Below are 22,938 nucleotides of genomic sequence, written 5' to 3'. Positions count from 1 at the left end.
TACAAACTGGATTTAAAAAAAAAAAAAAAAAATAGCAGAAGCATACAGTTTGCTGCCTAGACCTGAGATCTTGGCATTTGCATTTTCCCTGGGAGAGTGGAGGACTGCCATCGACTTTCTAGAGTCAGCGGTCTGGGGAGAGGTGGTCCCTTCGCTGTGCTGAGGAATGCTGGGGTCACCGGGCTTCACAGCCCCCCCACCCAACACCCCCGCAGGCCTCAGGGTTGCCTGGCAACAGGTGCCGCCTGCCTTTCACTGGGGCCTCTCTGCCTGGCCTGGCCTGCCCTGCGGTGGCTTGGTTTTCTGGGAGGGCGGGAGCTGGCACAAGTACACTGTGCACCCCGTCTCGGCCTCCCCGCTGCGTGAGTGTCACTCCAGCCTGCCGGCCCTGCCATCTGCTTCGGGGAGGCCTGGGCTGGGGATGGTAGGGAGACATTTTCTGCATGGTGGCTTGCAGTGGCGTCTAAAAATGACATCGGTGCCTTTGGAAGTCCAGCGGCAAAAGACAAAACTGCAAACGGATTTGAGGAACATAACAAGGTTTTGAGAATTATTTTGAGCATGCAGGTAATATGTGGCGTTTTAAAAGCTAATCCCAGATTTGGTTAAGTGCAGATGTTTTGTTGAATGTGGATCTGAGCGCTTGGATTCAGCCTCCAGACAAGCATTGTTTGGCCCGGTCTGAGTTTTTTAAAACCTTTGCGCCAACGTTTATAATTAGAGAAGTGTTTACATAAAAGTTAAGGGAAAGTCAGAAGATACTGGGCTGGCGTTCCAGCCCAAGGATGGCTGGCTGAAACATTGTTGCTGCTCTCAGTTCCGCAGGGCACAGCTTTGCTCTGGCTCATCCAGGAGGAAAGGTGGTGTTGGATGGAGGTGTTTTGTGACCCTGACTGAAATGGCTCAGGGTTTTACCTTTGCAGAGAAAATCATCGGGAGATGGTTTCAGTGTTTTGAGTAGATAAAACGGGGCGATTGTCTTTATGCAGCAAAAGGAATGCTTGGAACAGAGGAAAAAATTGGAACCTTGGGGTACCGGTGGCTGCCCGATCCAGGGAAACTCAGGTGTTCTTTTTGAGCTTTTCTTCTCCTGCAAGGTGACACTTTTTAAGGTTCCTGTAGCTCCAAGAACATAACAGAGAGCAGGCACGATTGATCCTAGGCCCGTGGGGACCCCCACACAGGCAGCTGATGCATGCCAGCCAGGGTCCGCAGCCCAGGGGGCCTGTGTGCGGGGTGGTGTAGCTGAGCCTTCCAGACTGGCCAGATGTTTGATGATTCTGCAGCTACGGCTGCCTGTGGAGAGCCCCCTTTGTGCCACGTGGTAGAGGCTGTGATCTGAAACCAGAGCGTGGACCTCTTGGAGCCCCTCGCCTCCTGCTGGGGCAGAATGGGCCACAGATGCCTACGGTATGCTTCTGGGGATGCTTGGGGGAGATTCTCACCACGACCTTGTCCCTGCTTGATTCCTGCAGTTTCGAAACCAGGGAAAGGGTTTCGATGAAGAGGGAGTTCGTGGAGGACGTTGCTCTGCTCCAGTGGTGCAGACACTTCAGTATGACAGTTTGTCTCTCCAACCAAGAACTAGACTGAAGCTAAATTGCCCTTGCCTCTGTGGTCCAGGGTCCTGCGTCTTTGGAAATCCCCTCGGGGCAGATGCTGTGTCCACCTGCCCCATGTCTGCGTGCCTGGCAACGGGGCCACATCATTTGCTACCCTCTTGTGCCAGAAATGGCTATGCGGCAGAATCCCCGAGCAGCTTGCTCAACTGTGTGCAAATCCAGGACTGGCCATATGTTCTCTGTGTTCTGGCCCATCCTGTGGCCTGTCATGAATCCTGGTCTGTGACCTCTGCTCCAGCTCTCAGAGCTTCATTGCTTAAACAGAGACCCAAGCCCCTACCTCCAACCACTCAACCGAGTTCTCTACCATTTGAACCTGCAAAGCCCATGCATCTGAGACACAGGTGTCTCTCAAAACTTCAAAGGCAGTTTTGATTCTAGTTGTGGGAGAGGGTTTCCTCTGCTTCTGTCCCAGACTCCTCACATACCACTGAACTCATCGACCCCCGTAATCTGGCTCGGCCTCCACCATCCTACTGAATTGGCTTTCCCCCCAAGACTTTTCCAGTAGCTTCCTAGTAGGAAAACCCAATGGATGTTTTCCAGCAGCACTTGATGCTATTAAAGAATCTTTCTTACATCTCCTCTCTTGGCTTCTAGAACTCTCACTTCTGTCTTCCTCTGCTTCTGTGGTTGGCTCCTGTCTCCCTCTGTAGGAGACTCTTCCTTGACCCTACCCACCTTCCTGCTCCCTTAAATATTAGGACAGGTGTTCCTTTCACTTTGCAGCCTAGCCCTACTATGTTTTCTACTTATTGTACTTTTAGTCCAGGCTTCTAAGTTGCCATGAACAGAAGCATACTCAAGCTAGCTTGGGCAAAAGTGCTGACTGGACTCCCCGGGGCGGTGGGGGCGGGGGGTGGGAGTAAAGGGGGGCAGGAAGGACAGAGCTGAAAGGAACCTGAGATGTCTGATTCCATCCCATTCTCTCTCCTCGTCTCTCCAGCTCACTGTAGAGGCCAGCCCCCCACCTCCCCCAGCTTGCCTGCCTTTTGGGCACTTACCTAACTGCTTCTCCAAGTGCCAGGGGCTTTACAGAGGTACTTTCCTGTTGACCCAGAAATTCCACTTCTAGGAACTTAATCTTAAAAACCTAATATGAGAGGTACATCAGGGTTTTGGTTTGTGAACCCCCATCACAGTCACTTGTGAAAGGAAACAGAAACATTTTGAGTAGCCAATGATAAGGTACTGTTAAGCCACTTACATTGATATGATAAAATTTTGTCACTCTCTCCCTGTATTTTTATTCTTTCTATGTATTTTGCATTTTCTATGCTATTTCATTTATTTACCTTTTAATGTTTATTTATTTATTTATTTTGAGAGAGAGAGAGAGAGAGCACGCACAAGTTGGGGAAGGGCAGAGAGGTGGGGAGAGAGAGAATCCCAAGCAGGCTCTGCACTGTTAACGTAGAGCCTGACGTGGGGCTCGATCTCATGAACTGTGAGATCATGACCTGAGCTGAAACTGAGTTAGACACTTAATCGACTGGGCCACCCAGGCACCCCTTCTGTGTTATTTTAGATAGGACTCAGCACAGAGCTCCAGCCTTCTTTGAAGCTCCTTGTGACCTCCTCAGGTTGGCTGAGTTCTTTCTGTGTGTTTCGAGTACTAGGCACACTCTCCTATTGGTGCAAATACCATGCAGCTCTCTGATTTCTTGATGAGGCTTTTAAATCTCCATTGTTCTATTTCTTACACTTAGGAGAGTGCTGAATGTGGCTGGTTGCTACGTTGTAAATGTCTGTTGGCTAAAGAAATTTGTCAGCAGAGAAATATTGTTGCTAAGTTCAAACATCTGTAGCTTTTTGCTACATAGAAGGTTAAAGGAATGCTTTCAGATTCTCTTTTACTTTCTTTTTTAAAAAAATTTTTAATTGATTTATTTATTTTGAGAGAGAGAGACAGAGACAGTACAAGTTGGGGAGAGGCTGAGAGAGAGGGGGAATAAAAGAATCCCAAGCAGGCTCTGCACTCTCAGCACAGAGCCCAAAGTGGGGCTTGAACCTGAGATCATGACCTGAACCCAAATCAAGAGTTGGACCCTTAACCGACTGAACCCCCCAGGTGCTCTCCCCCACCTTTCACTTTCTAGCAGTTGGCATTTTCTCAATCAGATTGGTGTTAAAGTTGATTACTGGAGTTTAAGAAACGGATGAACGTTGTTATGGGCTCAATATTGGTGTTCCCCCAAATTCAAATTCATGTGTTGAAATCCTAGCTCCTAATATGATGGTGTTAGGAGGTGGGGCCTGTGGGAAGTGATTACATCATGAGAGTAGAACCCTCACCAATAGGATTAGTGCCCTTATAAGAAGAGACCCCCGTAAGAGCCTGCTTGCTCTCTCTTTGTTCTCTGCCATGTGAGGCTATTAAGAGAAAACATCTCCAAACTAGGAAGAGTTCTTACCAGATACCAATTCTACCAGCGCCTTGCTCTTGTGAGAAGTAAATGTTTATTTCTAAGCCACCCAGTCTATTGTGTTTTGTTATAGCAGATTGACTGAGACATATATGATCACGGTTTAACTTCAAAAAAATTATCTTGAGGTAATTGTAGGTTAATATGTATTTCTAAGAAGTGATAGAGATCCCTTGTATCAGTTTGTACCCTTAACCCAATTTCTCCCGATTATAACATCTTGCAAAACTACAGTACAATATGGCAACCAGGATATTGACATTGATACAGCCAAGATACAGAAATTTCCATCTCCACAAGGGTTTCTTATAGCCAAACCCATCAACTCCCGTCAGCTGATAGCTTCCCATCAACTACTCCCTCCTTGACCTCTGGCAATCACTAATCTGTTCTCCATTTCTATAATTTTGTCATTTCAAGAATATTATATAGGGGCGCCTGGGTGGCTCAGTCAGTTAAGCGGCCGACTTCACCTCAGGTCATGATCTCGCGGTCCGTGAGTTTGAGCCCCGCGTCGGGCTCTGTGATGACAGCTCAGAGCCTGGAGCCTGTTTCAGATTCTGTGTCTCCCTCTCTCTGACCCTCCCCCATTCATGCTCTGTCTCTCTCTGTCTCAAAAATAAATAAATATTAAAAAAATAAATAAATATTAAAAAAATAAAGACTATTATATAAATACAATCACACAGTATGTAACCTTTTGGGATTTTTTTCCCTCACTCAGCATAATTCTTTGGAGGTTCCAGATTGCTAGATGTGTCAATAGTTTGTTACTTTATCACTGAGTAGTAGCTGGGGGGCGGGGGGGGAGTGGATAGACTCCAGTTTGTTGAACCATTCACCCACTGGGGGACATCTGGGCAGTTTCCAGTTTTGGGCTATTGTAAATAAAGCTGCTATAAACATACATGTCCAGGTTCTTGTGTGAACTTAAGTTTTCATTTTCCCAGAGTGCAATTGCTGAGGTGAAGGGCATTTGTAGATGTATCTTTTAAGAAACTGCCAAACTATTTTCCAGGGTGGCTGTACCACTTCACATTCTCACCAGCAATATTGTTGAGTGACCCAGTTTATTCATATCCTTGCTAGCATTGGGTATTGTCACTGCTTTTTATTTTAGTCGTTCTGATAGGTGTGCGAGATAGTTCGCTGCGATTTAAATTTGCATTTGTCTAATGGCGAAGGAAGTTGAACGTCTTCTCATGAAGTTATTTACCACCATATATTCTCTTTGGTGAAATGTCTCTGTACATTTCTGCTCGTTTTCTAGTAGGATTGTTTGTTTATTTTTTGTTGTTGAGTTCTGAGAGTTCTTTATCGTCTACATACTAATCCTTTGTTGGTTGTACAGTTTGCAAATATTTCCTCCCAGTCTGTAGTTTTGTCTTTTCATCCTCCTCATATGGTTGTTTACAGGGCAAAAGTTTTTAATTTTGATGAAATCAAATTTATCACGTTTTCCTTATATAGATAATGTTCTCCATGTCAAGTCTAAAAATTCTCTGCTTAGTCCTAGATCCCAAAGACTTTTCTCCTCTGTGTTCTTCCCCAAAGTTTTCTAGTTCATATTTTCTGTTTAGGCTTGTGGTTCATTTTGAGTTGATTTTTGGTAATGTACGAAGTGTATCTTACTTGGTGCATCTCCTCTGACCTGGCTCGTCCTGACAATGCTCCGCTGTGTCCTTGCCCTCAGATATCTACATATACGCCGTGCTCGTGTGCTGTGTGGGGATTCTCAGCGTCCTACTCTTCACCCTGACCATCATCTGGCAGTCTGTGTTTAGCAAGAGGAAATCCAGAGGTAAGCAGATAGATAAGGTCATGTCTGGAATGGGAGCACTACCAAACCACAGACAGGCGGAAGACGCTGGGCAAAGTATAACCTTGTTTGAAAAATGCATCATGAGTCAGGGATTATTTACCTGTGACTGGTGAGTACAGCGAGTGAGGAGCTGTGTCTCCCTGAGACTCTGCTAAAATCAACTGTGACCACATTTAAATTCCTCTTTTTCTCATGTCCCTTCCTCCCGCGGTTTCTGGGGGGGGGGGGGGTGGCCCTTACTCCTCTCATTCTCCCAGAAGGGGCTATGGAGTCAGATGAACCTGGGTTTGATCCCGGCTCTGCCACAGAAGACCGGTTTTAGATGTATTCCTGAACTGCCCTGAGCTTCAGTTTCCTCATCTGCGAAATGAAATGGGGCAGACACTGCCTTCCTCAGTTAGCACACTGTTGTGAGTGTTATTATTCACAGTACTGGCGCTGTGCCTGGCAGGCAGGTGGAGTTAGGAAGGCTCCGCCCGGCCTGAGTGTTCACTTCCTTCCATCTCCTTTCCTGTTGGCATCCCTGATGCCCGGAATGTGTCCTCAGCCCCTTCTTGCTCTGCGTTTTCTCTCTTAATGATTCCAATTCTGGGAACGCTGATTCTTCTCTTTCTATGAAGGCTGCCTGCTTTCCCTCTTCATTCTCCACCTCTCACCAAGCCTCAATGTCACATTTCCACCAGATCCTGTACATTTCCTCTGAAACACCCTCCGGGCTGCACCCCCTTGTGGATTCCCGAAACGGGTGCGGACGCTGTAGCTCCCAGAGATGATGTGGGTGATAGCTGGGCTCTGGAATTAGGCTGGCTCTGGTTCAGATGGCAACTCTTCACTTAACAGCTGATGACTTACCCGCTCTACCTCACCTTTCCCATCTAAGTAATGGGAATGCAGTAGGGTGCCAGGCTCTTAGGATTATTATGAGGATTAAGTTCAACGACAACAACAAAAACTTTAACACATTCTGACTCTCGTAAGTGTCCTGTGTGTATGATAACTTGTGATTATGGTTACGCGTAAGCGCAAGGTTACAAAGCTGGGAAGTGTCAGATTTGGTGGCCGTGGTCTAAGGGGACACTCAAACAGGGAAACTGAGCCCTGCTTCCAGAGGGCCTCTCCGCTGAGGCCGAAGTGTGGGCAGGGCTAAGGGGACCAGGGAGGGAGGGGGTGCACTCAGGGACCAGCCTGCAGGACGCTGTTTGCAGCACAGAGTTAGGAGACAAGGGGAGGACGATTCCAGAACTTTCAAGAGCTGTAGCTGTGGGAGAAGGGTCACCAACAGGAGCCGCGGAAGAGGGACCCACACGGTGCCAAACCAGGAGGCCACAGGGAGGGAGCCAGGACTATGCATTCCTCAGCCCTTCCTTCTCCCTCCCTCCTCCCCTGCTGCTTTGCTTTGGTCTCACGGACCGGACCGAAGCCAGAGGGCAGGGCCTGGAGGTCAGCCTCCAGGCCAAAAGAGTTCCCGAAAGGTGCACAGAGACACTTGGCACACTGGGCTCCGGAGACAGAGCAAGGCCCATGGCCACACCTTTCTCCTTCACAGCTCGTGCCGCTCCCACTGTGCTCCGCACGGTCTCTGTGGAGCCCGAGAGCTGCCTTCATCCTCGGTATCTGCCTGCCCTGTCAACAGAGCCGGGGCTTTCCCCAGCTCCGAGGCTCCGAGACCTTGCCCACGTTTACGGGCTTGCGGCACGTGTTGCACATGTACAGATGCGCTCGCCGCCCTTGCAGACAACGGGAGTCACGGGCCATTCGCCTCCTCCCTTCTCCTTGGAATTTGGCGTGCGACAGCTGCTCAACAAATGGGGAATAAATGTGTCTGTGTCCCAGCTGCTTTGCTCCCACCTGCTGCAGTTCGGAAGCTGCCTGGGCAGTCTCCAAGCCCGTTTTGCTCCAAAGACAACTCTGCCCGTGTTCAGGAGCATGCTAGAGAAGTGTGCCTTGAGCTGCAGGTTCTATTAGGCCTTAGGCAGAATCGGGGAAACAAAGCAAGGGAGTTGGTTCAGGAGACATCCTTCCCCTTCAGGGCCAACAAGGCAGACTGAGACACACCCTCCAGGCTTCACTCAGAGCCGCTAGAGACCCAGATCCCAACTGCCCTCGTCCTTCCCGGAGCGGGCACGGACAGCCTCGTGTGCACCTGCACGCAGTGTCCGAGAGCCCTACCGAGCTGCCAAGAGCTTCGCCTGGGCGCCTGCGGCAGGCCAGAATGTTGTTGCTCACTGGCTCTTCTACGCTCTTCTGTCATCCTCACCATCTGTCTGGAATGACAGTCCCTACTGCAACCGTTTGAGAGAGAACACAGCTGAGGAGCCTGAAAAGTCCTGAAACAAGGGCGTGGCAGAGGCCTCGTCCAGCCTGATCCCGAGCCTTCCACATTTGTCTTCAAGAAAACCTTCGCCATCTGGGGGCCAGCCTTGCCAAGGAATTTCCCTTCAGCCTTCCATGGTGGTTGTTGCTAAGGTCCTTCCTGAACAGCAGTCATAGCTCCCGCAGCTCCTAGGGAGCTGGCCTTCTGTAGCCCTGGCAGGCAGGTCCTGCCCCACGTGGCCTAGGAGCCAGGCACCTCCCCACCACACTGTAGAGCCAAGGACAGAGGACTGTGGTGGGCTCAATGTTACCCCTCAGCTGGACCCTGGAGCCTTAGAGCAGCACTGCCCGGACCTTAAGGAGCAGATGGTTCCCTGGGAAACCTGCTCAAATGAAGATTCTGATTCAGTACCTCTAATGTGATCCCAGATGGTGTCACCACTTTGAGTAGCAAGGCCTTAGAGCCGGTTCTTCTGAACTCTGTCCTGCTCTGTCCCTCCCTTCTGTCACAAGTATTCCAAAAGGATCTCATTACTCTCTGGAAATGAAATTCATAGATGAGATATGCTTGCTGAACCCACAAATATAGAATCAGGCTCAGACCCCCTTGTCATATGGACATGGTCTGCGTTTTCTATGCAACCATGTGTGTGTTGGGCATTCTGCACCCTGGCCTCATGGAGGGAGGCTAAGCTCTCTTGCCTGTGTGAGAACCACACAGTGTCCAGGTTCATGGGCTGCTTGCATACATGTGCAAAGCAGAGGTGAGCCCAGCACCTGCTCTCCCGCTCCCTTGGCAAGATCTGTCTGAAAAGAGGATATCAGAGTAGCTGTCCCCACTCCTGACGAAATCCCCTGGAGGGCCCTGAAATAAACAGAGCCCATCCCGGAAGCCGGGAGGCCAGAGGGCCAGTGTCTTTCTCTCTCAGCCTTCCTGCTGCCCTGCCCTCACCCCCGGCCTTGCGCTGCCTCGTTTTCCTGGGGTGCTCGTTATTCACGTGAGCTGGACTTAAGTGCACCCATGTATTACTTGCCTTCCACTTCCTCCCAAGCTGTGAATCTTCGTCCTGGCTCTTTGTTAGTGCCAGTATACCTGGAACTTCATCCCAGGGCCTCTGCAGCTTTGACTTACCCTGGAAAGCACCAATCCTGATGGCTCAAGACCAAGCCCCGACTTATTCTAATGGTTCCTCAAGCACACTGGTTTTGAATGGCCTTTACTTGTTCAGGAATTAATCCAGACTCGCTGCTTTGAGGTGGCCCCAACAATCCCCCAACCTTCTCTGTCTGAGCTTTCAAAAGGGCAGTTTTTAAAAAATGTTCATTTCATTTTGGGGAGAGAAAGAGAGAATGTGAGCAGGGGAGGAGCAGAGAGAAAGGAGGACAGAGGATCCGAAGCAAGCTCTGCAGTGACAGCAGAGATCCTGATGCGGGGTTTGAACTTACAAACCCTGAGATCGTGACCTGAGCCGAAGTTGGATGCTTCATGGACCGAGCCACCCAAGTGCCCCTTAAAAGGACAGTTTTGAAGGCTCACTAGACCCAGATGGAAAGAGAGGGGCTTAACCCTATTGTCTCTGCTCTTTGTGATATCTTGGTCTCTGCTCTTTGTGATATCTCTGTTCTTTGTGATATGCTGGAACTCTAGCCCTGGAACAGGGCTTCCTAGAGCTTGCCAGATAGATAGCGAGATATCTTGCTAGATAGCCCTGCATCAGGCTCTGAACTAGCAACACAGAGCCTGCTTGAGATTCTCTCTCTCTCTCCCTCTGTCTCTGCCCCTACACCACTCATGCTTCTCTGTCTCTTTCCACACAAATAAATACACTTAAAAAAAAAAACTGTTGGAAATTGTATATTGTTCCTTTTTCTCCTTGAACTTTTATCATCAAGCCACTTCCACCACAAGATTTTATCCCACTTTATTACAGTTGTTTTTGTTCATACTTCTCTGTAAAAATAATGTGTATAAAGATTTTAATTAAGGATTTTAAAATTTCCTTATTCCATAAGTTTCTAGGTTTTAATTGTTTTTGTGTTGAGTTACCAATATTACATAATTAATGAGATCTAGAAAACGGGTATAAAGAATCAAAACTCCATGATGATATTATCAATTTTGATAATAACCATACGGAGAACATTTCATTGGAAATGTATTTTTATTGAAGTAGATTTGTAGTTTACTTCATATACCCTTGTATGAATTTGCTTAGTAATAGAATTCAGCACCAAATCTATTCCTACTTTTTACATAGATGCTAACCCTGAAATACTTCATTCCGCATAAAAAGAGGCAGGAATGGATAAAGTTTTCTTATACTATTCAGTACTTTGTGTACTATGGAGTTACATGTCCGAAGTCACATAGTGATCAGTCATTGAAAATGATTTTTAATACTCTCCCAGCTGACAACTGGATTAGGTTATTATTTAATCCTTGCTGAAAGCAAAGTATTGGAAACTTCTCTGCTGGTGAAAGGTTTAGATGCCCAGCCATTGGTCATTTGCTTTCTCAACACCGGCACCAAGGTTTCAAATCATTTCTTGTTTGGTGCCTACTATTTACCCTTAGAACAAGTCTCCATAGTACAAGCCAGGATGGGTGAGAGGCATGCGTTCAATTTTGTGCAGAGAAAGGATGATGTGATGAGGAGGGAGGGAAAGGAATACAGCCAGAACTCAGGCATGTTTCAGGAGAATGAATTCTGAGGAAAGAATACCATGGTAGGTGAAGATCTAGAAACTGCTGTCCTCAAAACTGCCTTTCCTAAGAGTGCCCAATGGTGTGCAGATCCCAGACTAATGATCACTGATCTATTTAATACATCTAGAGTAATTCCAGGAATATATGAATTGTTTGGTAACTACTAACTGTGGTTTTATTATTGCTGCATCTGGAAGTTATCCCGCACAGAGCAGGTGCTCCGTAAACAGAATGCAGAAGGAATGTACGTACTAATAAGGGGCTGGAACAGGTGAACCTAAAGAGCCCTCTCTAACGTTGAGATTCTGTCATGCTGGTCTGGAACCTGCCCTGGTCACCTGCAGGACAGACCACGCCAAAGTGTCATAGCTTAAAACATCAATGATTTTATTTGCTGACAATTCCATAGGTCAGCACTTTGGGCTGGGCTTAGCTGAGCAGTTCTTCTGGTCTTGGCTGGAGTCGCTCCTGAAGCTGCGGTCTTCTGGTGGATGAGCTGGGGCCTGGCTGCTTTGGGGCATCAGCTGGGGGGACTTGTGTCTGTTCCATGCGGTCTCATCTTCTAGTAGGCCAGCCAGGCTTCTTTACGTGGTCGCAGAAGAGTTTCCTATGACAAGAGAGAGAAAGTGAGCAAATATCAGGGCACAAGGGCCTTTTATGCCTTTGCTTGTGACATATTGGTTATTGTTTCATTGGCCAAAGCACATCTGGTGGCCAAGCCCTGGGTCAGCGTGGGAGGGACTTTCACAGGAGTATAGTTAGATACAGGGAGGTACGATTCATGGAGCCATTGGTGTAATGATCCACACCCAACTCCAGGGCCTGTGGCTGTACTTCTGCTTGAGATGAACTCAGTTGTGAGCATAGATTGGAGACTTATTTGGATAACTTCCTGAGTATTCTTATATTTCCTCTGCAGCTAAAATCTGTTTTTTTTTTTCCTCAATGAGACCTACTGTGGAGGATGTCTTGCTCTAAGACTGTTTTTCCAAGGACCCCCACTTAGTCCTGGAAAAGCACTGATCAGAGAATGAAAACCCATTTTACAGAGAGGAGCACCTAAGTGGAAACAGGTTTCCCCAAAAGGCTTTCTCATGACTGAGGTAAAACTTTGAAGTTGGATGACTCTGTTACTCTAGGACCTTTCAGGTTAGAACCCACCTCAACCTAGCTTGGCAAAAAAAAAAAAAAAAAAAAAAAAAAGAATGTTTTGGGTTAACAAACTAGGAGGTCTGGGGTATATGGCTTCATGCCTGGCTCAATCCAGGAGTGTAACACTATCAAGTCACTGCAGTGTCCCTACTATAGTCCTGCTATAATCATCCAAAGAGAAGTATGAAAGCCCCAAGAGGTGACTTGTATCAACATCTGGGCAACATTTGGGCACCTGCATTTCCTGGTGATTCCTGGCGCTTCTATATCTAAAGTAACATTTATTTACCATCTTCTATTTTTTTTTTTTTACAGTGAGACATTATTTGGTGAAATGTCCTCAGAACAGGTAGGAATATTTTCTTTCTTTCTTCAAATGAAACTCTTTGATAGTTTACTTCCTATCGATATTACCAAGAAATTGGTTAAATATGTATCTTTACCTAGGGGGTCTGCATGTTGGTCTGCACATTGGCCTCAAAATGTGTGTCCTTCATGCCCTTGCATGTGTCTAGATTCCATGCTCTGGTTATCACCCCCAGAGGGTCCAAAGAAAATATGGCTCATGCTGGTTCAACATACATGCTGGAGGAGGCTTGACGCCTGCTTTTGGAGAACCGTGTCCCCTGTTTAGGAAGAGGCTAGCAGCTTGGACTGAACCACTTTGATGCCTTCTGACCACAAATACTCCTAATTCCCTTTCACCAGTGTCTGCTTGTCCTATGCCCCACTCTGCAGAATGTGGCCATTAGTAATATATGTGGTAAGATGCTAGCTTTCTAGCTCGTGGAACACACCTCACAGGAAACATAACGGTTATAGTAGATATTGCAAACTCATACTGTTTAGAAAGTTGACACTTCTGGTCTACACACAATGGCATAGGTCAGTTTCTCCCTGCTCTTCCCTGCGAAGCACAACCATAAACCCTGAAAATAATATCAGAGACAACCGAAGGAGGACTCAAAGGTGGTAAGAAAAAAAAATTATGAGAGCCAAAGACAAAGAAAAAAATGCTAAAAAGAATCAGAGAGAAACCATGCATGACCTACATTTGTGCAAACACAAATTTGAATGACAGTGCATTTTCCATCTGAATCCGTGGAAGGCATAAGGACCACCAGCAGCTCTGTTGTGGTAGAAGGGGGATCATGTGACTTGGAGCAGTGTGCAATGCTCACGTTCAGCAGCATTGTCGGTGGAGGTGACCTTCTTAGGGGTATCGAGCAGGGAGGTCCAATGACTTGACTAGCCTGAACTTTTGGTCACATTTGGGGCAAGTGTGTTTCTGGCTGAGGCAATGTGCATGTGCAGTGGAGAATGGAGAACACCCAAAAGAAGAGAAAAATACCATGCAAATAGTAACAATAAGAGGGATGGTAGTTAAATTAATAGCAGATGAGACATAATTTAAGGCAAGAAATATTACTGGAGACCAAGAAGGAAATTTCGAATTATGAAAGAACAATACACCAGGAAGATACAACACATATAAATGTATATGGGCCTAACAACGGAGCCTCAACACACATGAAGAAAAATAGAAAATTGAAAGATGAAATTGATGATTCTAGAATAAGAGCTGGATATTTCAAGATCCACTCTCAATAATTGATAGAATACCTAGACAGAAATTCAAGGGCACAGAAGATCAAGCAATTTGACCTGACACATAGAGTAGGAATACTCTACCCAATGACCACCTACCACACCTTTCAAGTGCACTGGGAGTATCCTCCAGGATAGACCAGATGCGAGGCCAGAAAACAGATTTGTATAAACTTAAAAAGTTTATGTATGTAAGAAATCATACAAAGTTTGTTCTCTAAGCAAAAGAATTAAATATAAATTAATGACAGAAGGAAACCTGGGAGAATCCCAAATGTTCTGAAATTTAAAACAACACACTTCTAAATAATATGAAGAAGAAATTATAAGAGAAATTAGAAAATATTTTGAATTGAAAAGAAATGAAAACAAAACACATGAAAACTTACAAGATACGCTGCTAAAGCAGTGCTTAGAGAAAGAATTATGGCTTTAAATGCCTGTATTAGACAAGAAGAAAGATCTCAGATCAATATCCTAAGCTTTCACCATAAGTAACTAGAAAAAGAAGAGCAAGTGAAATCCATTGTAAGCAGAAGAAAGGATATAATAAAGATTAGAGCAGAAATTGATGACAGGGAAAACACACACACACACACACACACACACACACACACACAGAAAAAAATCAATAAAACCAAAAGTTGGTTCTTGGAAAAGATCAATAGAATTGACAAATCTTAAGTTAGACTGTACATGAAAATAAAAAAGAAAAAGCCAATTACCAAATCAGGAAGAAAAAAGGGAATCGCTACAGACTCAAAAGTTAACAGCATTATAAGAAAATATTATGAACACTTTTATTCTAAAAAATAAGACAACATAGATGAAATAGAAAAACTCTTAGAAAGACACAAATTATCTAAATTGATTTAAAAAGACAGCTATAATCTGAATAAACCTATAATAAATCAAGAAATTGAATTGTTAGCTAAAATCTTTCCAACAAGAAAAACCCAGGCCCATGTTGCTTTACTGGTGAAATATATCAAGAATTGAAAGAAAAAATAATACTAATCCTTCACAAATTATTTCAAAAAGTTTGAGAAAGCAGTCTTTTCAACAAATAATGCTGGGATAAAATATATAAGGAACTCTTACAACTCAATAATAAGATGACAAATAACACAAAAATGGACCAAAGAAAAGAGATTTGAATAGATATTTTCCTGAAGAAGGTATATAAATGGCTAACAAATTCACAAAAATATATTCCGTTTCATTGGTCATTAAGTGGTACAAATACAACCACAATGGCTGTAAAAAGACAATGATGTCAAGTGTTGGTGAGGATGTGGAGAAACTGGAACTCTGTTCATTGCAGGTGGGAATGTAAAATGGTGTAGCTGCTTTGGAAATCAATTTGGTAGTTTCTTAAAACATTCAACATAAACTTACCATATGATTACCCAGAGATTTTACTCGTAGGTATCTGCCCAAGAGAAATGAAAGCGTATGTCCACACAAAGACATCCATGCAGTTGTTCACGGCAGCTTTGTTCATAATAACCAGGAGATGAAAACAATCTGAATGTAGCCATCAATTGATGAATGGATAAACAACATTTAGTAATCCGTTTGATGAAATACAATGCGGTAATAAAAAGGGACAAACTGCTGATACATTCTGCACATGGATGAACTTCAGAAACATTATGCTAAGTGAACTAAACCAGATGGAAAAAATATGTATTGCGTGATACCAATTATCTGAAATGTCCAGAAAAGGATAAATTTATAGGAACTGAAAATAGTTGCTTAGGGCTGAGAGTGGGCATAGGAATTAACTATAAATGAGCAAGAGGGAGGGGCGCCTGGGTGGCACAGTCGGTTAAGCGTCCGACTTCAGCCAGGTCACGATCTCGCGGTCCGTGAGTTCGAGCCCCGCGTCGGGCTCTGGGCTGATGGCTCGGAGCCTGGAGCCTATTTCCGATTCTGTGTCTCCCTCTCTCTCTGCCCCTCCCCCGTTCATGGTCTGTCTCTCTCTGTCCCAAAAATAAATAAAAAACGTTGAAAAAAAATTTTTTTTTAAATGAGCAAGAGGGAAATTTGGGGGGTAATAGAAATGTTCCAAGACTGTAGTGTAGTGATGGTTGAGTCCTACACTTGAGATCAATGACTTTCATGGGGAGTAAATTATGCCTCGATAAAAGTATTTGTTTCTTCTTAAAAGTATGTGCCCCCCCCCAAGAGCCCTAAGGACTGGCATTTCAGATATGGGGGGAGGTTATGGCTGGGGAGCCCAGAGTTTGTCAGGAGCCAGCCTGCCGGTGCTTCTCAGGATTTGCCTGCTGTGATCTACTGTGTCCCTTGCCTCGCTAACAAGGAGTGCCATTTGGGCCCCTCCCTTCCTCTCCCTTTGGTAATAGGGGTAAGACATGCTCCTACTCTGAGCTGGTACCAAGGCTAGACATATAGTAAGGGTGTCACCCTAGTCTGGTGGGCCTTAGAGTTTGGTCACCCCCGGCCGTGGGATACCTACCAGAGGTCAGTGATGACCACAGAGTCCCATTCAGATGCCGCCCCTCTACCAGCTGGTGCTGTCTGTGAATCTGTGAGTGCCTGAGTTAAGCTCTCTCCATGGGCTTGTCTCCTGTCGGGCCAGCCACAGATCTACCTCTGGAAAGCCTATCTTTACTCCACTGCACCCCAGGACCATGTAGGGGTGCCCCACCGACTTGTATTCATCTTCCCGATTAGGACCTCAGGCTGATTTGACTCAGTGCAGCCCAGATTCCTTGCTAGTGAACTGGTCAGTCCCTTGCCTTTCAACTGGTTTTGGCCTGAATTGTGCTCTGCCTCTGCAGCCCACACAGAGGCTCCTTCTGTCCCTGTCGTGTTGGGGCCTCCCGACCCCAGCTCCATCCGTGCAATGGCAGTGGTCAGCTGGGCCCCTGGAGTCTCAAGCTATTATTGGGATAAATGTCCTTCTCTGTCCTCTGACCACTTCCTCCTAAGGGAGAATGGGCAGAGAGCACAGGACCAGGGCAGGATGCCAGGAACGGAAACCCTTAGGCAGGGGAGGGACCCTCAGGAAGAGGCCTCATGCTGGCACTGTGGCTGCGGTCACCAAGAGGAGGGCCTACCAAGTGACTGGGACAGACCTGGAGGCTCTAAGGGATTCCATGACTTATTGCGATTATTGCGAGAAGTTCATACTGAAGGAAAGCGCGTCTCATTTTGAATATGTGTCATCCCCAAAGTCGGAAGTTGCTATCCCCTGGGAGGGGGTGGCCCTGATTTGGGGGTTGGGAAACTGTTTCCTTCCCATGGCTAAGTGCTCTCCTGGAACAGAAAGCTGGGCCGGAGCATCTCAGGGTTCTGCAAGATTTTTCAGCTCCCTAAAAGCAGCTCGAGGAGTGAGCATGATACTGCCCCCAAAGGTCCCAGAAAGGCAGATTTGAAATGAAATGCCACCAATTGCATAGAGCCCCACACCATGACACCTTGTCCACGGATGCAGATGCCTTCTTTCCTGTAGGTCAAGTTTAAGAAAAGTTGCCAAGAGGATGGCCGTGGGCACCAAAAAGGCAGTTCCCAGACAGTAGATTTCCTGATCTGTTGTTTGACCTCTTCTTACGGGTTTGAGATAACAAAGTATTTGCAGATGGGAGAAATTGAAGTGCACATTATGTTCCCTGTGCCAACAGCAGTTCTGACAGAAGATATCCAGGCTTTCTTCATGTTCTCTGGTGTGTGTGCTCTCTCATGGATGAATAGGGGCACAGACTATTTATATGCTGGATAAGTTACAGGCATAGCATTACTCTGGTTTGTGAGCTTTGTTTAAAGCACTTTTCAGTTTTTTCTGAACCATCAGAGATTTTTTTTTTTTTAAACATACCCTGACAGTCGAAGTATGGGATTTAATTAATAATTGACTGGTTCAGAACCTTAGTGTGAAGGCAGAGGTGATTTCAAAGGGAATCTAAAGATACCGGCTCTGAACTTAGATGTGTAACTACTCGCTTCATTTCCATAATACTGAATAGTGGTAGGATTATGGAATTTGTTTCTTCTGTGAAAGGTAATCTTCTGTGATGCTGAAAGATTCTGGGGCCAGGCTGCCTCGGTTCAAATCCGGGCTCTGCCGCTGATTGCTGTGTGCCTTTGGCCAGCTTTGCCACCTCTCTGATGAAAGGGGGGGTGGAGGGACAAAGCTGGTGCATAGTGTTGTTGGCAGGATTCGATGAGTTAGTCTGTGTGAAGTGCTTCCGACCGTCCTGGTAAATGGTGAGCTCTATGCAACTGGCTTTTGTTATTATTCAGTCACACTTGGGTGATTCTTCTGTAAGGGATTTCTTGTAAGGCCCGTAGGGCAAGGATGAAATAGCGCACAGCCCATGCCCTTGAGTGCCGCATCAAATGGGAGACCTAGAGAAACAAAACCGTGGCAGCACGCAGGTGGTGCCCACCAAGCTGTCACGGGCACCCAGATAAGCCGCTCCTAACCCCGTCCCAGGGCTCTGTGGTTGGTAGGGAAAGCTTCCTGGAGGTGAAATTCACGCCAAGTATTGAAGGAGGAGGAAGAGTGTTTCAGAAAAGGGCTGGGCGGGGGGGGGGGGGGGGGGGGGGGGAGGCAGCACGCAGAAGTGGGGAGGGAGAGTGGGTGAGAGGCTGGGAGGATGAGGTCACTTGGTCCATGAGGGTGAGGAGCCTTGCAGGTGCAGGGCAGAGCAGCAGGGAGGAGAGGCTGGAGGGGGTGGCAGGGCCAGATGCCAGGGGATGGGCACAGGGCTAAGCATCGACACATACCATCGTCTTCATTCCTCACCACAACCCCAAGAGTGGGTGGTGTGATGGTCCCATTCTCCAGATGAAAACTGACATGAAGAGTGTGGCTCATGGTGAGGTCTCTGCCAGGCAGAGGTGGAGACGCGAGGATGCCAGCCCGGGGCCACCTGGCTCCAGGACTAATGCACTGTCCCAGACACACCAGGAAGCTCGGACATGGTTGTGAGCACTTCGGGGTTGGCATGCACACAGGTGAACGAGGAGGAGACACTAGAGAGAGTCAGGGCAGTGGAAGCAGAGTGGGAAGGGTGTAGCCACAGATGCCGGGGAGGGCGGTGGCTGCCCTGTGTCCCCCTGACTTTGAGAAGCCAGTGTGCTCTGGTCATAGTCATCGATTTGCAGATGTGCCAGCCATTATTGTTCTTTGCTTGGGTTTTAGCCCACCCGTGTGCCAAATGCCTCCCCTCTGGCCACGTTCACCTGAGCAAGCAAGGTGGCGAGGGCCGGGATAGCAGATGCGGCCGTGTGGCTCCTGGCCCCCGTCCTGTATCCCTGACATCCTTGCTGTGCCTCTTATCCTCACCCCACCCCAGCTCTCAGGCTCGGTGTCCCTCCCTAGTCCCCAGGCAGAAGAAGGCATGAGGAGGACCGACCTGTGAGATGGAGCCTGGTGGTTATTCCTGGCATCATGTAAAAAACATTCCGCCCAGGGGCGCCTGGGTGGCTCCGTCGATTGAGCGACCGACTTTGGCTCAGGTCATGATCTCACGGTTCGTGAGTTCGAGCCCCGCATCGGGCTCACTGTTGTCAGCTCAGAGCCTGCTTTGGATCCTCTGTCCCCCTTTCTATGTGCCCCTCCCCATCTCAGGCTCACTCTTTCAAAAATGAATAAACATTTAAAAAAAAAAATCCCACCTGGATTTGGTGTTAGCTGGAGCCATGCCACCCAGCAGCTTGACCTTGGGCCACTCGAGAATTTTTCACCCTCCACAAAATGGGTGCAAATTTGCTTTTGTCCTTCTTGCTCAGGGTCGTGAGGATTCAGTGAGATAGCAGTGGCTGTGGGCTAATTCCTCATAATTACTCACGGTGTGCCCGTGTACCTCCACTTGTGAACACTTTATGGGATTTATTTCTAATCTTCATAAAACCCTGCAAGGCACAAATTAGTCTCCCCAGACTAAGAACAGGAATAAAACTGCCAACTATTAGATAAATAGCTAGCCCTCTGTACTATTTACGAACCTTCTGATTCCAGGTGACAGGAAGCTAGCACAGATGGTGTTACCTAGGAAGGGACTTGGCCGGCTCATCTGACTAGGGCTGCTGCAGTGGCTGGGCCCCAGGGAAGCTCGGTCTGGGAGACACAGTGTTGTTGGGGTGATGGCGTCTATTCCCAGCCTATCTCCGGGCAGTGCTGCCTCAAGGATTGGCGTATCCCCGGGCCAGGCTGGCTCCCCTTGGGAAGAGAAAGGTGGGAGCAGGTGCTTTCCCACCTGGCCTAATGAAGGAATTGTCTCACTCCCTGACCAGCAAATACAACCGCACCCTGGTGGTAGGGGACCGGCCTGAACCGAGCATGGTGGCCAGAGGATGGGTGGGGCCAATCCCACGCAAACACATACCCTCAGTGGTGCGGGCGATAGATGCAGGGCATGTAACCCCAGTGACCTCTCTGCCATTTTTCTTATGACCCAAGACGAGAACACTGCATGGAACCACTAAATATTAATGAGGCATGATCTTACCAGTTCGTATTCATAGATCTTAAATTCACAAACAAGACCAGTGGCCTGGCAAAGCTTCCGTGCAGGCTTCACAAAGCCGGCAGGGACTGCAACGGAGAGCTTTAACAACGGGGCCCCAGCAGAACCTCTCAGGTTGTGTAAGCCATTTATGATAAAAGGCCATGGAGGCTGTGGACAGGGAGGCGCTTTGGCAGCTCCCTCACAAGGGAGCAGCTTTATTCTGATGCTACTTGGAACGTGCATGCAAAAACCCCGTAGGGTAGAAGCAGCAGAGAAGAATACACCGTGACCGCCAAGGGTCTGCCGCTCTTTTCTAGGTGCACCGGTTCTGGCTCAGGTTACAGAGAACTCTGTCATGTCTGGCCCCCTCTTCAAGGACTCTGAGAGAGATTCCATAATAATGATGGTAATAATACTGGTAAGATAATGCAGTAGGTGAAGCCCATTAAACGCTCATTGTGTACTACGTATGGTTTTATGTTCTTGGCATGTCATATAAAAAAGAGTCATTTCAAGGGAGTCACCGTGAGCGGGTGGTACCCTTTGTCCATCTTGAGAGTGGAGTTCTGCAGCTTTGAGCAGCTCCCGGCATGCGGTGGCCATTAACCTTGAGTAGTCCAGTGGCATGGGAAACCCACAAAGCACGCTCCAAAGCCTAGAGAGAGAGGTTGGGAAATTTGCCCTATTTGCACGAGTCATTGGCCTTTCTCAGTGGCAGCCAACCTGAGGAGGGGGGCTGTAATTGTGCTCCTCCCCCCTCCCCCAGCTTATTGAGATATAATTGACTGTAACTGATAATGACAGTGAGTGGCCGCCATAGTTGTCAAGATCAGCGTTCCTCCTTCAAGATTCTACACTTGAAGCTGCGGGGTACAGGGTTAGGGGGTGACGGGTGGGCTGCATGAAATCTTGGAAAAAGGAGCACAGAGCTGCTTGGCAAGGAGCTCGTGATCCTCTGGGGACCCGTATCAGGCATCGGCATTGTCAAAACAGAGCTATGTGGGCAGGAGGAAAGGAAGCACATGGACATTTCTGCAGATAAAACAGGTAGCTAAAGCAATGACTTTCAAAGACGGTGTGGAGAAGAAGGGCTCGAGGGGTGGGGTGGGGTGGGGTGGGGTGGGGAGAATGGCTCCAGGAAGCAGGCCTGGGGCAGGTGTGGGCAGGACCAGAGCCCGAACACCTTCCTCAGCCCCACTCACGGAGGGCTTTCTGAGCTGAGTTCTTTTGACTGACAGACAACACTTGGCATGAGAGTTCAGAGAGCAGCAAATCCCCTTGCAGCACATGACAGACAGCTGTGTGCCCAGGGATGAGGGTGCCTGCTCATTCAATAGGAAACAAGATTAAACAGACCTTAAGGAAGCATTTTGATTCATAGTTCCTATTTTGAGGCACAAAGATTTCCCGGGACGGAAGGAAACACTTGGCCTCTGGGCGCGTGAGGGTTGGATGTACGAAAGTCCCTCAGCGTGAATGGTTAGCTGTACCTCTAGTATTATCCCAGAGACAGGTGGGTGTTAGGACAGTCACTGATGTGTGGGTGAGGACCCGTATGCCACAGGCACTGTGGTTCAATATGAGGGGTGCTTTGATCTCACATTTAGTTATGGAAGCAAGATGTGGCTGGGTCTTAGTTATAATTTTGTTCTTTGGTGGGATCAGCTCAGTTTGTGCTATTGTATTGTTTTTTTCTACTCCCCAACACTCTTAGCTATAGAGTAGAGACACCGGATTTCCACATGGCCAGCCTACCCCCTCCATTTTGACAGGTGACATCACTTATTCCAGAGAATTCCAGGTATAGGAATTGTGCTCCCCTCCTCCTCTGTCCAATCCTAGGCCAAGACGGCCCTTGGTCTTGGGCACCAGCCACAGCTCTTGCCTCCAAGTCCCCAGCACTCTGGTTGGGCCCTCTTCCTCCCACCCAGGCAGGGCTTTAGCTGCTGTAACAGTCCCAGATTTAGTACAGACTTAAATGCAATGGAATGCTGATATCGCCTTTCAGTACCTTCTCCTTAGGGAGCTGGTTTAAGCCCAGAGCAGCCATCGTGGATCTGGCTTGATTTACCCTCTTCCTGTCCTAGTTTTCTTCTTCTCTGTTGTCTGGGCTGGGCCCAGAATCCTTGCTTCAGGGCCAAGGAGGCAGGCCGCCCTGGATCAGGTCCCACGTCTCCCGCCTGGACCTCTCTGAGGCTTCATTTTCCCATCTGGGAGGGTCGGAGATTATGGATATTGTGCACTTTTCCCAGTGCTTTGCCTGGGATAGAGACACACGTAGCTCTTATTAACTGAAGTTCAGCGAAGTGTAGTTGCTCACAATTTGTTCGATACCTAGCAAAACCCAGGTTGCCTGCTCCATCCGGTGCCCTGGGGCTGCTTGGGGGTACAGTTTCTCCCTCCTCCTTACCCACCTGCTGTGTGCTGTGCTGGTTCTTAGATAACACAGCTGTACCTGTGGCAACAGGAGAGCATGCTGTACTATTTTGGGCAGAAAGTTTTTTGATCAACGTGTAGGTTGAAACTGGTAGACCTCAGGGCCGAGACATGGTGCCAGGAGATACCCAGGCGGCGACATGATCCTCCCTGGGTAACACTGTGAAACATCTCCCACTGCACTCATGCACCAGAGATTTGGGTCAGTGCCCCTGAGCTGCTTCACGTCCTGTCTACTTTAGGCCGTGCCAGCCAATCTGACCCTAATAATAACCCTGTGAGTTAGATTGCAAGTGTACTTCTCCCCATTTTACAGATTGGGGGATGGAGGCCCAGGAAGTGAGTGACTTATCCAGGGTCACCTCTCTCG

General features: G+C 47.6%; 1 protein-coding gene across 1 annotated transcript in view; it reads left to right on the top strand.

Annotated features, from left to right (window-relative positions):
* VSTM4 (V-set and transmembrane domain containing 4) overlaps positions 1-22,938 on the top strand; it is a 96,030-nt gene that overhangs the window by 34,558 nt on the left and 38,534 nt on the right. The window contains exons 4-5 of the mRNA XM_042960974.1: positions 5,742-5,849; positions 12,358-12,391. Of these exons, the coding sequence (XP_042816908.1) occupies positions 5,742-5,849; positions 12,358-12,391 (142 nt within the window). The remainder of the gene's footprint in view (positions 1-5,741; positions 5,850-12,357; positions 12,392-22,938) is intronic.

Source organism: Panthera tigris, chromosome D2 (genome assembly GCF_018350195.1).
Source record: "Panthera tigris isolate Pti1 chromosome D2, P.tigris_Pti1_mat1.1, whole genome shotgun sequence".
NCBI lineage: Eukaryota > Metazoa > Chordata > Mammalia > Carnivora > Felidae > Panthera > Panthera tigris.
The sequence above is the reverse complement of the archived record's forward strand: the minus strand, read 5'-3'. Positions and strand labels throughout refer to the sequence as shown.